Source organism: Terrapene carolina, unplaced genomic scaffold (genome assembly GCF_002925995.2).
Source record: "Terrapene carolina triunguis isolate 2854851 unplaced genomic scaffold, T_m_triunguis-2.0 Scaffold58, whole genome shotgun sequence".
Taxonomy (NCBI): Eukaryota; Metazoa; Chordata; order Testudines; family Emydidae; genus Terrapene; species Terrapene triunguis.
Window position 1 is genome coordinate 95,478,745 of NW_020664409.1, and position 11,764 is coordinate 95,490,508.

Genomic DNA, 11,764 nt, shown 5'->3' on the forward strand with positions numbered 1-11,764 from the left:
ATCAGTTCACCAAATGGTAGTATCTCCCCCTGGAGGCTCATAGGAATTGCACAGAGTAAGATAAGATTGCCCTGTCACCATTATCTTGCTCTGGTGGCATGTTTCCAAGAGGTGACCACATGCCAGCTTTCTTCTGGCACTGGAGTCGCACACAGTGCAACTGATTCAATTACAAATATGAGACAACTGGTCTTCCTTTCATACAGAATAAAAATAATCATGTCTAGTGTCCAGGGAGCAGGACCATGGCAATATATACAATAAGGCACATTTGTAGGGTTACCTAGCCTTCATCTGCTGTTAAGTATTTCCCCCTGCAGAGTCATTTCCAAGTCTGGCTGCTGATGAATTTAAGTTAATATTTAAATTTAATTATTTTATGCTGCTTTTTTCTTGTATTTTGTGTTCTAATTAATTCACACGATATGAGCCAACTTTTCAGACTTGGGCACCCAAATCCAGCGAACACCTAAACCTGGTTAAGTGTTCATATGAAGGCACAAAAGTGGAATTTGGCACTCTCACTTTTAGACACCCACATTAGAGAACAGGGTTGTACCTGCCTTTAGCTCAGCTTCTAACAGGGATTATCACTCCCGACTCACTCTCCAATTGGTGGGCATATCCTCTAATCTGACCTGTAGTTTGGGGGGGAGAGGGGGGGAGAAACATTTATATTGTCAGTGTCCTCCATCTGTGCAGTGTTGTGGGCCAGATTCTGCCCTCAGTGACAACTCTGAGCAACTCTGCCCCCAGATAAAACATGCATAGCTCCGACTAGGCCACATTTTTCCTACCAGCTCCCTTGAAACCAATGAGGTCCTAAGGTAAGAGAAAAGAATATTGCCTATTGATTTCAATGGGAGGTGCATGGATGTGTATGAAGGCCCATTTTGCCCCAGTGCATATTAGCACCATGCAAGCGTCCACATAGGTGCTCTCTACGCACCTTATGCATGACTTCTAGCATCTAATGTCTATGGTTAAGCAGGTAACAAGCATGCTAAACTGTATTCCTCAGTTAATCCACATCCTGTGACTTGGGTTGCCTGTTCCATGGTCCAGAACATCCTCATTACTAGGGGCCTACCAAATTCATGGTCCATTTTGGTCAATTTCACCATCATAGGATTTTAAAAATCATTAATTTCATGATTTCAGCTATTTAAATCTGAAATTTCACAGTGTGGTAATTGTAGAGATTCTGACCTAAAAAGAAGCTGGGGTGGGAGGGTGTCACAAGGTTATTGTAGGGGGAATTGTGGTATTTCTACCCTTACTTCTGCACTGCTGCTGGCAGTGTGCTGCCTTCAGAGCTGTGTGCCTGGCCAACAGCCTTTCAGAGTGGTAGCCGTGTTAGTCTGTATCAACAAAAAGAATGAGGAGTACTTGTGGCACCTTAGAGACTAACAAATTTATTTGAACATAAGCTTTCGTGGGCTAAAGCCCACTTCTTCGGATGCATGCAGTGGAAAATACAGTAGGAAGATCTCTGTGTGTATATATATAACAAACATGAAAAAATGGGTGTTGCCATGCCAACTCTAATGAGACTAATTGATTAAGGTGGGATATTATCAGCAGGAGAAAAAAAAACGTTTGTAGTGATAATCAGGATGCCCCATTTCAAACAGTTGACAAGAAGGTATGAGTAACAGTAGGAAGAAAATTAACATGGGGAAATAGTTTTTAGTTTGTGTAATGACTCATCCACTCCCAGTCTCTATTCAAGCCTAATTTAATGGTGTCCAGTTTGCAAATTAATTCTAGTTCTGCAGTTTCTTGTTGGAATCTGTTTTTGAAGATTTTTGTTGGAGAATTGCGACTTTTAGGTCTGTAATTGAGTGACCAGGGAGGTTGAAGTGTTCTCTAACTGGTTTTTGAAGGTTATAATTCTTGTTGTCTGATTTGTGTCCATTTATTCTTTTGCGTAGAGACTGTCCAACAGCCGCCACTCTCTGGCTTCCCAGTTCTAAAGGCAGCAGCACCGAAGTAAGGGCAGCAAAACTGCAACCCCCCCTAAAACAACCTTGTAAAATAACCCCCTGCAATTCCCTTTTGGGTCAGGACCCCCAATTTGAGAAACTCTGGTCTCCCCCGTGAAATATCTATAGTACAGGGTAAAAGCACACAAAAGACCACATTTCACGATGGGAAACCAGATTTCACAGTCTGTGATGCGTTTTTCCTGGCCACGAATTTGGTAGGGCCCTACTCATTACAGTTCTTCTTTCCTCTGGCAATTCTGATTTTTAATTATGGTAGTACCTCAGGGCCTCCTCATACCAACCACTGTACAGAGTAAAAAGCAGTCTCTGATCCAAAACTGCTTCCAGTCAAAAGAGACAAAAGCAAAGTATGGGAGAAAGGAAGTACCATCCCCATTTTAGGGCTCCCAGACTTTCAATGAGATGCAGGCTCCTTACTGCTTAAGTCACTCTTGAAAATGGGACTTAAGTTCCTTTAAAAATTGTACTCTAAGGCTAGGGTTGCCAACCCTCCAGGATTGTCCTGGAGTCCCCAGGAATTAAAGACGAGTCTTTCATTAAAGATGGACATGTGAGGAAACCTCCAGGAATATATCCAATGTAAATTGGCAACCCTATCTAAGGCCCAGATCCTCAAAGATATTTAGGTGCTCAACTCCCACTGATTTCAGTGGGAGTTAGGTACTGGAATACCTTTGAGGATCTGGGCCTGAGACCTGCTCACAGGCACATGAACAAGCTGTAGGAGAGCTATGAATTGAATCCAGGGCTCCTGAGGTCTAGTCCAGCGCCATCCTTCCTTAAATTGTTGCAATCCCATTTTTTTTACTGTATTTGTGATTCTTTATATAGACTGCCACGGGCAACTTGAGACCCTGTGACTAGGTGTCTGTTTGATAACCACACTAATACATTTTGCTACAGAAAACACTTGTTGCATATAAACTTACTCTGGATGGTCTTTTATTCAACAAAACATTCTTGTATAACCAGACTCAGTCCATTTGTGCGAGACAGAAAGAACTCTTTCAAGCCAGGCACTGGACATCAGAAACAAGTACATTTGACTACTTGTATAATTTTTTAGTAGTGTGTGCAGTGGAGGACATGACAAATTGTAATAAGAACATTCACCCTCGGGATATCAAGGCTTATTATTATGCATAATACTTCACTATTAAACTTTTTGTTCCTGATCTGAACTCTTACCGGAGGGAAGAATACAGATCCCATAAGATCTCCAAAGTTTCAAAATCCATAACATGACATGTTCAATTAGCGTGACAATTGTGAAGATTTCATGTAAACGCTCAGGAAGTGCCCATATGCTCCCATTTCTCACTCTCACAGCTATTGGCAGCCAGGACACGCATGAGTGTCAAGAAATAATATATGATCTTCTGCTGATGTCATTGCCACCTTTAGAATTAAATTATGGGCCAGATCCTCAGATTCAATGGAGTCACAGGCAATTAGACCAACTGAGGGATTCGGCCCTATGTAGAGAATGCTCTTCTCTCCCTCAGACCTAGAGTGTGACCAAGGGTGGTTTGATTTCTATCTGAAATCTAAAGGCATCTGGATTCTCAAGTTTTGTACCAGCTACATCCACTTTGAGAGAGAGATCACAACAATTTCCCAAACAAGCAAGAGGAAACAAATATAGTTCAAATAAGGAAGAGATTTTGAAAGATATTATAAATTTTTTATTTCATTTCAGTTACTATGCAATGCCCTTCATTTTGAAGGAAATGGTACAATCAGGAGTCTGTACTTCTTTCTCAGGAAAAGAAGTGATATTAGCACTAACAATTCAACATTTACTGACAAGAGACTGCTCATGGAGGGGGGAAAAAATCACTTTGCGATTACACTTGTTATTGTAATGATTTCATGGAGTGTTGCAATGTTAAATAAAAACTTCAGGTATGTGTAGAGAGAACTTCTAATTCAACATTAATGGAAAAGAATGGTCTGGACCACTGATGTTTGAAGTTACCCTGATTTTTTTTTTTAAATTTACAAGTAAGTCTGTGGTTTTAATAGCATAAAACTATTCAGCAGTGTTGTGACCTCATCAGATTTTTCACTGCATTTCAGTTCATAAGACTGGTTGATTCAACAAAAGTACGTAAGTGATACAGTAAATTCCTTTAAGAATAAGAAACTGCATTTAGAAATTATGCAATTCCCTACAATTACTTAATTTTTCATAGCTGATCTTTCATATAAAATTAAAATTCTGCTTTCAAAAAATATTTATTCCCACATGGCTGTAATAATTATGGTTGGTGCAGCTAATTGTCAAAAAGCACAGGTGGCAAAGCACCTGACAAACAAAACTCACATGCACCAGGGACAAGTTTTTCCATAAAGACTAAAAAACTTTCACATTTAAAGTTTCATCTTACTGGGAGAAAGATATTCCAATCTGTTACCTATTTTAGTACTGAAACAAAACATTGAAATTAAATCTGAATACTATAAAAAAAAAGAGAGACACGTTGTGTTACATTTATACAAAACTGTTGTGTATAGCTGGGAGTTCAGATCCGCTGTCTGGATTCTTTCACTCTGAAGAAAATATTTTTTTCAGGTAAGAAAATATAGTTTCTGAAATTGCTAATTTTTTTTTTAAACCAAGTAGACCATCACTCTGCCTGACTGAACTTCTGAAGAGTTGCTGTAATCAATACATTGCCCTCAAAGAGAATCAGGAATGGGTAACCTGAAATAGTTCTAAGTGTGTTTATTTCCCCCCCTAATGGAAGGTAACTTAATCAAGCAATAGTTGGGGGTTTTGTTAAGCCTTTCCCAAGGGGGGAAAAAAAGGGTTATTTGCATAAGACACTGACAGCCTGGAGAAATAGACAGCTCATCTGCATTTCCTAACTGGGGTCACATTTACACTCGTGGGGCCTAGTCCGGCCAAGACTTAGAGTAGACTAAGTATACGCATAATGATCCTCTCAAGAGTAGTTCCCTCAGTGGCAATGGAACTACTCATGTGAGTAAATTCACATACATGATTAAGGGTTTGCAGGATCAAAAGGCTTTAAAAAAATAAAAAATAAAAGTCTGTTAACTTCAGTATTCAAAATGCACAGAGAAGGTTCTAACATAACCAGACAGAAGAGTTTGGAAGATATTCTGCAATGTTAACATTCTAATTTACAACTGTAAGTTGCTGGGCAGGCTGCTGCCCTCTGCTGAACCTGTGCCATCCACTGATTTCAGGGTGCAACTGAGGGCAGAACTGTCCATTCTGTGCAGTATGATCCTGATTCCCCAGCACCTTCTTTGGGCAAAATTCCCCCTTTAAAACGCCCCTCAATAGGACTTTTTCCCTTGCTTCCCCCTCCCATCCCTAAACAGATCAGCCGCCTCAGGTCTCCCCTCCCACTGTGGGTCAAAGTGTAGACAGCAGGCCCTGAGATTCAGCAAGGAATTTAAGCATTGATTGATTTCAAGGGAGCCTACTCATGAGCTCAACGTTAGGTACATGCTTAAGGCCCTTGCTACATGAGGACCTTAATGCAGCTCAGTAGAAGGATCAGGCCTGCATTTTCTAGATTTTAAATGTAACCTGCAAAAGAAAAATAGAAGTGGGATTCACTTTGTTCCCTTCTCTTTGCTGTATAACAAAGGCCTGAAAGGCTTGAACAACAGTGTTTTCCTGTTTTTGGTTTTAAATATAAACACTAGAAAGTCCCGTCTAGTTTACCCTGGAAGACTCTGTGGCAAATGGAAAAAAAAGGTCACAGGAGACTGAAAGCTGAGTAACTACATTACTTCTCCTGCTGTGAACTCCTGGCCTGCTTAAACCTGGTTTGCTTGCGCTAGTTAGCATCTATTTAATAACATTGCCTATTCAACAGTTGGGAGAAAAGATATCTAAGCTAAAGATTCAACAGACATCCCTTCAAAGGTGTGACTGATCTTAAAACACATGTGACCCAGCCCTTTCCAAAGCAATCCTCTAATACTACCCAGGAAAAGCAGACTTGACCTTGCTGATCTTAGTAAGGGAAAGCAGAAGCAGCAAAAGCTTTAACACAAAAAACTTTCAGTCGTTCTTCACATATTATGAAGCAGCAGGAGAGAGAGTATAAATCCCCTCTTAAAAATCCTTTGCAGGTCACATTTATGTATTCCAGTTACACCCATTCTCTAGCTGCATGTTTTAATGCCAAGCAAATATTTATTCTAGGTGCAAAGAGAATACATGGGATGTTCTATATTTCACAGCATAAGCATCACTGAACTCAAGAAAGAAGGTGAAAAGTAGCAGTTAAGGAATACTCTAGTATATTTGACTACTAGGTAAGCTTCCCCACTCAGCTCTACCACTACATCTCAAGCTTGATTCACAATATCTCTGCCTGTGTGTGGATTTGTACCAAACTGTGTGCTAGGTAGAGGTGTGCATTAATAACTACATGAGACAACAAAATAGTTTCAGGTAAATCTTAACAGGCTTTGCTCTCAGTTCTCAGCTTTTGTCTTGTTTTTATAAATAAAACAGACTAAATGTCTGAGAAGAAGGAAGAGAGGTTTGAGCATTCGTTCTGATGTGTCCAACATAAGGGGAAAACATTTTCACAAACACACACACAGTTCAGTACCTTTTCGATACAAAATGTTTGACATCTACAGCACTTTCCATCCCGTAGGACCTAGAAACTTCTTTAGATCACTAATGACAAAAATAAATCCATTCAGAGGACATCAGAATAATGTGCATAACAACTTACTTTCAAAATGTAAGAGTCTCATGATGGAATTATTTTTAACTTTCAAAAATATTTGTAAGAAAATATTATTTTACATACATATATTACATAGTGAATAAACTTTGTTCTGTACAAAATTTCAGGACTAGGAACAATAGCTAAACATTTATTCATGGTCTAGGTGATCTTAAGTCTGTCTTATCCTATTCAGAATACCAGATATACAGAGAAGCTCTCCTTCATTCTGTTTAGGAATACATCAGTTACAATCTTAAACAGTTAATGGTGGCTGAACAGAGAAATAGCCACATGTTAACCTTATCACAGTTCAGCTATGGATAGTTCTCATGCTTCTTGAGCAACATTGCGTGTTTGTTTAACGATCACAGTAACTGGAGTATGACCCAACTGCATATTGAGGAAAGATTTCATCAGTACAAAAGCCTGAGCTACAACATTCTAAAGGAGCTTTATGTTTTAACAAATTCTCCGTAGGAGCCAAGAATTCCACATCCTAAAATTCAAGCATAGAAAGTATTAAGGGAAAAGGTACAATGCGTTTTAAGTGTGTAACCCCATAAGTTGATCCTCCCCCCAATAACGAACAAATTTTTTCTAAGGGGGTGGAGGGGGCAAAAACAAAAGAAACCCTTCTCTGCATTGTCCACTTAAGAGTCACAACAATGGAAGTCTATTTGGAGACTAAGTTCCTTTCATACACATGAAAGTTGCTTCATATAATCTTAATTACTCCAAAGTTAGGTATCTGCTTATTTATGATTGACTGGTTTCTTGCCCTAATCTTAAAAAAAACAGAGATTGTAAAGTAGAATTATGCTGCAAGCAGTGAAGTAAACAACTGCAGGGAAAACAGAGTCATTTTAATACACTGCTTAATTACACTGCGTGTTTACTCTAAAATATTGATTTCCACTATTTAAATGAACTCTTGCTCATCCTCAGGTTAGCTTCGTAGCTATTGTGTTTTAAAGGGCAAGGAAGTTTATATTAACAGTCCAGAGGAAAATATACACTGAACAGATTAAGAATCCATGATGATCTGGTATTACCTGGCATTGGAGACTAGGGAAAAAGTGATCCAGTTCAAAAAGAGTTGCTACTTTGGTAGGTAATATTAGATACATGTAGCACCTTGCCCTCCTGCAAATGCATTCATTGATGGGAGTACAGTACTTGAGTAACCTCCATGAGATGGATCACACAAGGAGAATGACTACTCCCTCTTTCCTTCTCTAGTAACATCGCTCAGCAATGTACCAGGAAAACACAACAAAAACAACGCACAACCTTGAAGTTACTCTTCACTAAGGAATTATTTGTAGTGGGAGAACACCGAGAATTTCCCCAGCTTTGAGTTTTCAATAACTTCCCAGTCAGGGAATGTATTTCCTTCCTCTCTATACTGGTCTTCTCTCCCCCTACCCACCACACACAATCACTTCCTGTTACAGCACTGTTTACCATGGCACAGACATTGTGCAACTTCTCCTGACCCCTACCACTAGGAATTTTACCAGTTAATCACTAGCCTACATATTCCAGGCAGTAGGATTCAAGACATGCTTTATTCCCTGTGATTAAGTGTTTAAGCAACCAAATCAAAGTGCTATTTGTACTATAGCCTTAAAACAAGACTGATGCAGTGCTGATACTGGCTAAAGACTCCCACCTCTGGTGGGGCTTGGCCAAAATGCTAGACCACCCCTGCCAGGGTTAATTTATCCCTAGCTCACCCAAACACACTAAAAACACATGAAAAAGCTGCTTATAGGGCCCAATCCTGCACCACAGAAGTCAATGGGGACTTTGCAATTGACTTCAGTGGGAGCAGGATCAAGCCCCCTAATGAATGCTGATGCAGTTAAGCCGGTGATAGAGAGAGCCCCCAAAAGGTTTCAGTGCATTATAATGCATAGACAGCAATCCTGATCACAGCAAACCTCCACTTCGGGTCATTTCCCACCCCCATCAGGACAACTTAGCCCACTGTACATAGAAGGAAGCCACACACAAACAGGCAGGCAGGGATTCCCCTCGCCAGTCTGCAAGTGACTTTAATTAAGATGACACCGTGCATGTCAAACCCTATTTCACAAAGTTAACCATGATTTATCTCTTAAATCCTTTGAGGACTGGGGGTTGGGTGTGAAGCCACAAAGGTCTGGCACCAGCAGACTAAGGTAAATAGCTTGCTGTAATACTAACAGGAACCACAAGATAACTACATGGAGAGGAGACAAGGGAAGGGGGTGGGGGAAAATGAATTTCCCAGTTAGGCCGGTCAATCATGCACTTGAGAGCTACAGGGCCCTATCCTACAAGGTGCTGGCTCCTTCTAAATGGTGCTGAATGCCCTCATCTCCTACTGAACTCAATAGAAACTGAAAGCACTCAGCACCATGTAAGATCCATACCTGCCAGCAGCCAAGAGACTGATGGTTTGGGGATGAAGGTAATACACGGGGGTGGTGGAATCTCCCCGAGTTTTATCCTCTACAAATAAGTCAGAGATTTACCAAGCACTGAAGGAGTTAAGTACTAAAGCGCAGACACTTAATCAGCTTTCCCCCTTCCTTTCACATGTGATTGGAATGAAGCTGCACTGAAGCAGCCCAAAGGGCTTATAACAGCTCAATTTCGCAGCCTTCAGTTTTAATCCCCATCACCCAGCCTAAGCAGCATGATGGTGCTGATGCTGCTAGTCAGCAGCAGTCTGGGCACCTGGATCATCCTCCTCCTCTTCCTCCTCTGCAGCTTGCAGATGGCTGGAGAGCTCCTGGATCACAGCAGCCCTACCGATCTGGTCATTCCTCCTCTTCTCCATGATCAGATCCTCCAGGCTCTGGAATTCCAGCGTGTGGCTGCGTTTGTCCCCCAGCCGGATCTGCAACCGGTAGGGCTGCTTGCCTATGCGGAGCTCCCCGCCAATTTTAAACTCCCGTTTGCCATAGCGGCACCAGGCAGCAAAGCACTCAGAGTTCCTCCAGCTCAGCTCCCGATCCTTACAGCCCACCTGCTCCAGGGCATTCCGCACCACAGTGGCCGGGCTCAGGGGCTTGTAACGGTACAAATAGTTGGCAATGCGACCTCTCCTGCCCTGGCTGGCATCGGTTAGGAAGCTGTTCACCACCTCCAGCCGATGCAGGTGCACTACCTGAAAATCCCCAACATACACTGCCCAGTGTGGGTACTGGGCCTGGCACACAAACTCCACCAGGTCGCCTGGTTTACATCTGTTCAGCAGGTTCTCTGGGGTGTAAGTGCTCAGTTGCCCCCCACCTCCTCCATCCCTCTCATCTGGTGCGGTATCATCCCCAGCGAAGGTCTTCTGGTAGATACACTCATCCCGATAATAAACCGAACACTCCACCTCCTGCAACCGAGGGTCATAGGGCTGCGGGGCGGGGTGCTCGCCTCCCATATCCTGAGCCACTGAGTCCTGCTGCTGCTGCTCCAGCTCGTCGTCGTCATTGGAAAAGATGTAGGACACCCCGATCCTGGGACCCTCGTCTCTGTCCATGCCGGTCGGGTCGGCCGTGGGAACTTCCTTGTAGTTTAAGTGGGTCAGTTTCTCCACCTGGTTCCCCATGCCCACTGCAACCATAAGCAATATGCAGCCATCAGCAACAGGCACAGCAGTAGGCGAGCGGGCAAGGATGAAGGAGACAGGGCTGTACCACCTCCCCCAAACTTGACTGCCCTGGCGGGGATCTTCTCAGTGCAGTGGCAGAACCAGTAAGGTCTTTCCCCCGCTTTGGTGACGCCTGCGTCTCCCTGGCCATCGCTCTGAGAGCAAAAGGGGGACACACACTCTGCTCCCTCGGGAGCGAGGAGGCTGGGTGTAAGCGCAGATCCCTTTGCTTCGTGCACTGGGGGGGCGGGTTGCAAAGGCGGCCGAGCCCGGCGGCCCCCGGGAACACGCTGCAGTTCCGCTTGCTAAGCGTAGAGGGGGCACGAGGCGAAGGGGATCAGGGCCACCGGCCGATCGGATCCGGGCGGTCCCTCGCAGAGACAAAGGCAGGGGACAGCGCGGCGGCACCCCCCGGGGCCGGGTTAGTGGCAAAGGAGGCGCGAGCCGGACAGCCCCAGGCTGCTGCGGCAGGGAGCGGGGCTAGCAGGGGCACGCACGGGAGGGGGAGCAGGGCCACCTGTTAGCGGGAGCGGCACTAGCAAGGGAGGGTGCGACTCGCATTTCCACCTGTTGGCCGGGCCGGGGCGGGGAGGTGCAATCCCACCTGTTGGAGGCAGCCGGGAGCTGCTCCGCCAGGACCCGGGGGGAAGCGGGGGCAATGCTCGGCTTTGCAGCCCCAACCCGGCTCAGACCCCGCGTTGCGGGAGGGGCTGCCACCACTCACCCTCCTCCGCCAGCCGCAGCCCGGCCAGGTGCGCCTGCCCGCACCTGATCCCCCCCCTCTCCCGCCGGCTCCTCCTCCTCTTCCACCTGGGCGCCCGGAAACTTACCGTGCGGAGAAGGGCTCGGCTGCTCCCCGGGCGCGGGGCTAGGGCCAGCTGGCTGGGACGGCAGCCGCCTCGCTCCTAGCGCTGGGCGAGGCGTGGCGCCGGCTCATGTCTCCTTCCCCCCCCTTCCCACTCTCACCTGGCCTCCGCCCCCAGCGCACAGGCTGCGCTTCCCTCCAGCCGGGCTGAGCAACAAGCGCTGGAGCCGCAGCGATGGGGGGGGAGGAATTCTAGATCCGGCTGTGGACTCCCCGGCGAGAGCTCAGCCCCCAGCATTTAAAGAGACCGCTCGCCTTTTCCCTTTGCCCTCCCGCTCCCGGGCACACCCCGCTGTGCCCGGGCCCTGGGCTCTGGGCTCCCCCGGCCGCCGACTCGTGACCGGCAGCCGGCTGGCCGCCGTGCCGGGGCTGGATCCGGTGGCTGGGACTCGCTGGGGCTGCTGGTGGGTTTTGGAACAAGCTGTGTCTTTAAGGGCGAGGCGCCACCGAACAACCTGCCCGCGTGGGGGAAACTCACTGGGATCTGGAGTTTGCCTGGGACGACCAAACTCGCAGCAGCCGGACA

At 45.2% G+C, this 11,764-nt stretch overlaps 1 protein-coding gene across 1 annotated transcript; it reads right to left on the reverse strand.

Moving 5' to 3' along the window:
- Positions 1-8,216: 8,216 nt before the first annotated feature.
- On the reverse strand, positions 8,217-11,305 carry LRATD2 (LRAT domain containing 2). The gene is made up of 2 exons (XM_024209604.2): positions 11,204-11,305; positions 8,217-10,336 (listed from the first exon to the last, which is right to left on the reverse strand). The coding sequence occupies exon 2, from the start codon at positions 10,329-10,331 to the stop codon at positions 9,441-9,443; it is 891 nt and encodes a 296-aa protein (XP_024065372.1). The 5' UTR covers positions 10,332-10,336; positions 11,204-11,305; the 3' UTR covers positions 8,217-9,440.
- Between the last annotated feature and the right edge of the window lie 459 nt (positions 11,306-11,764).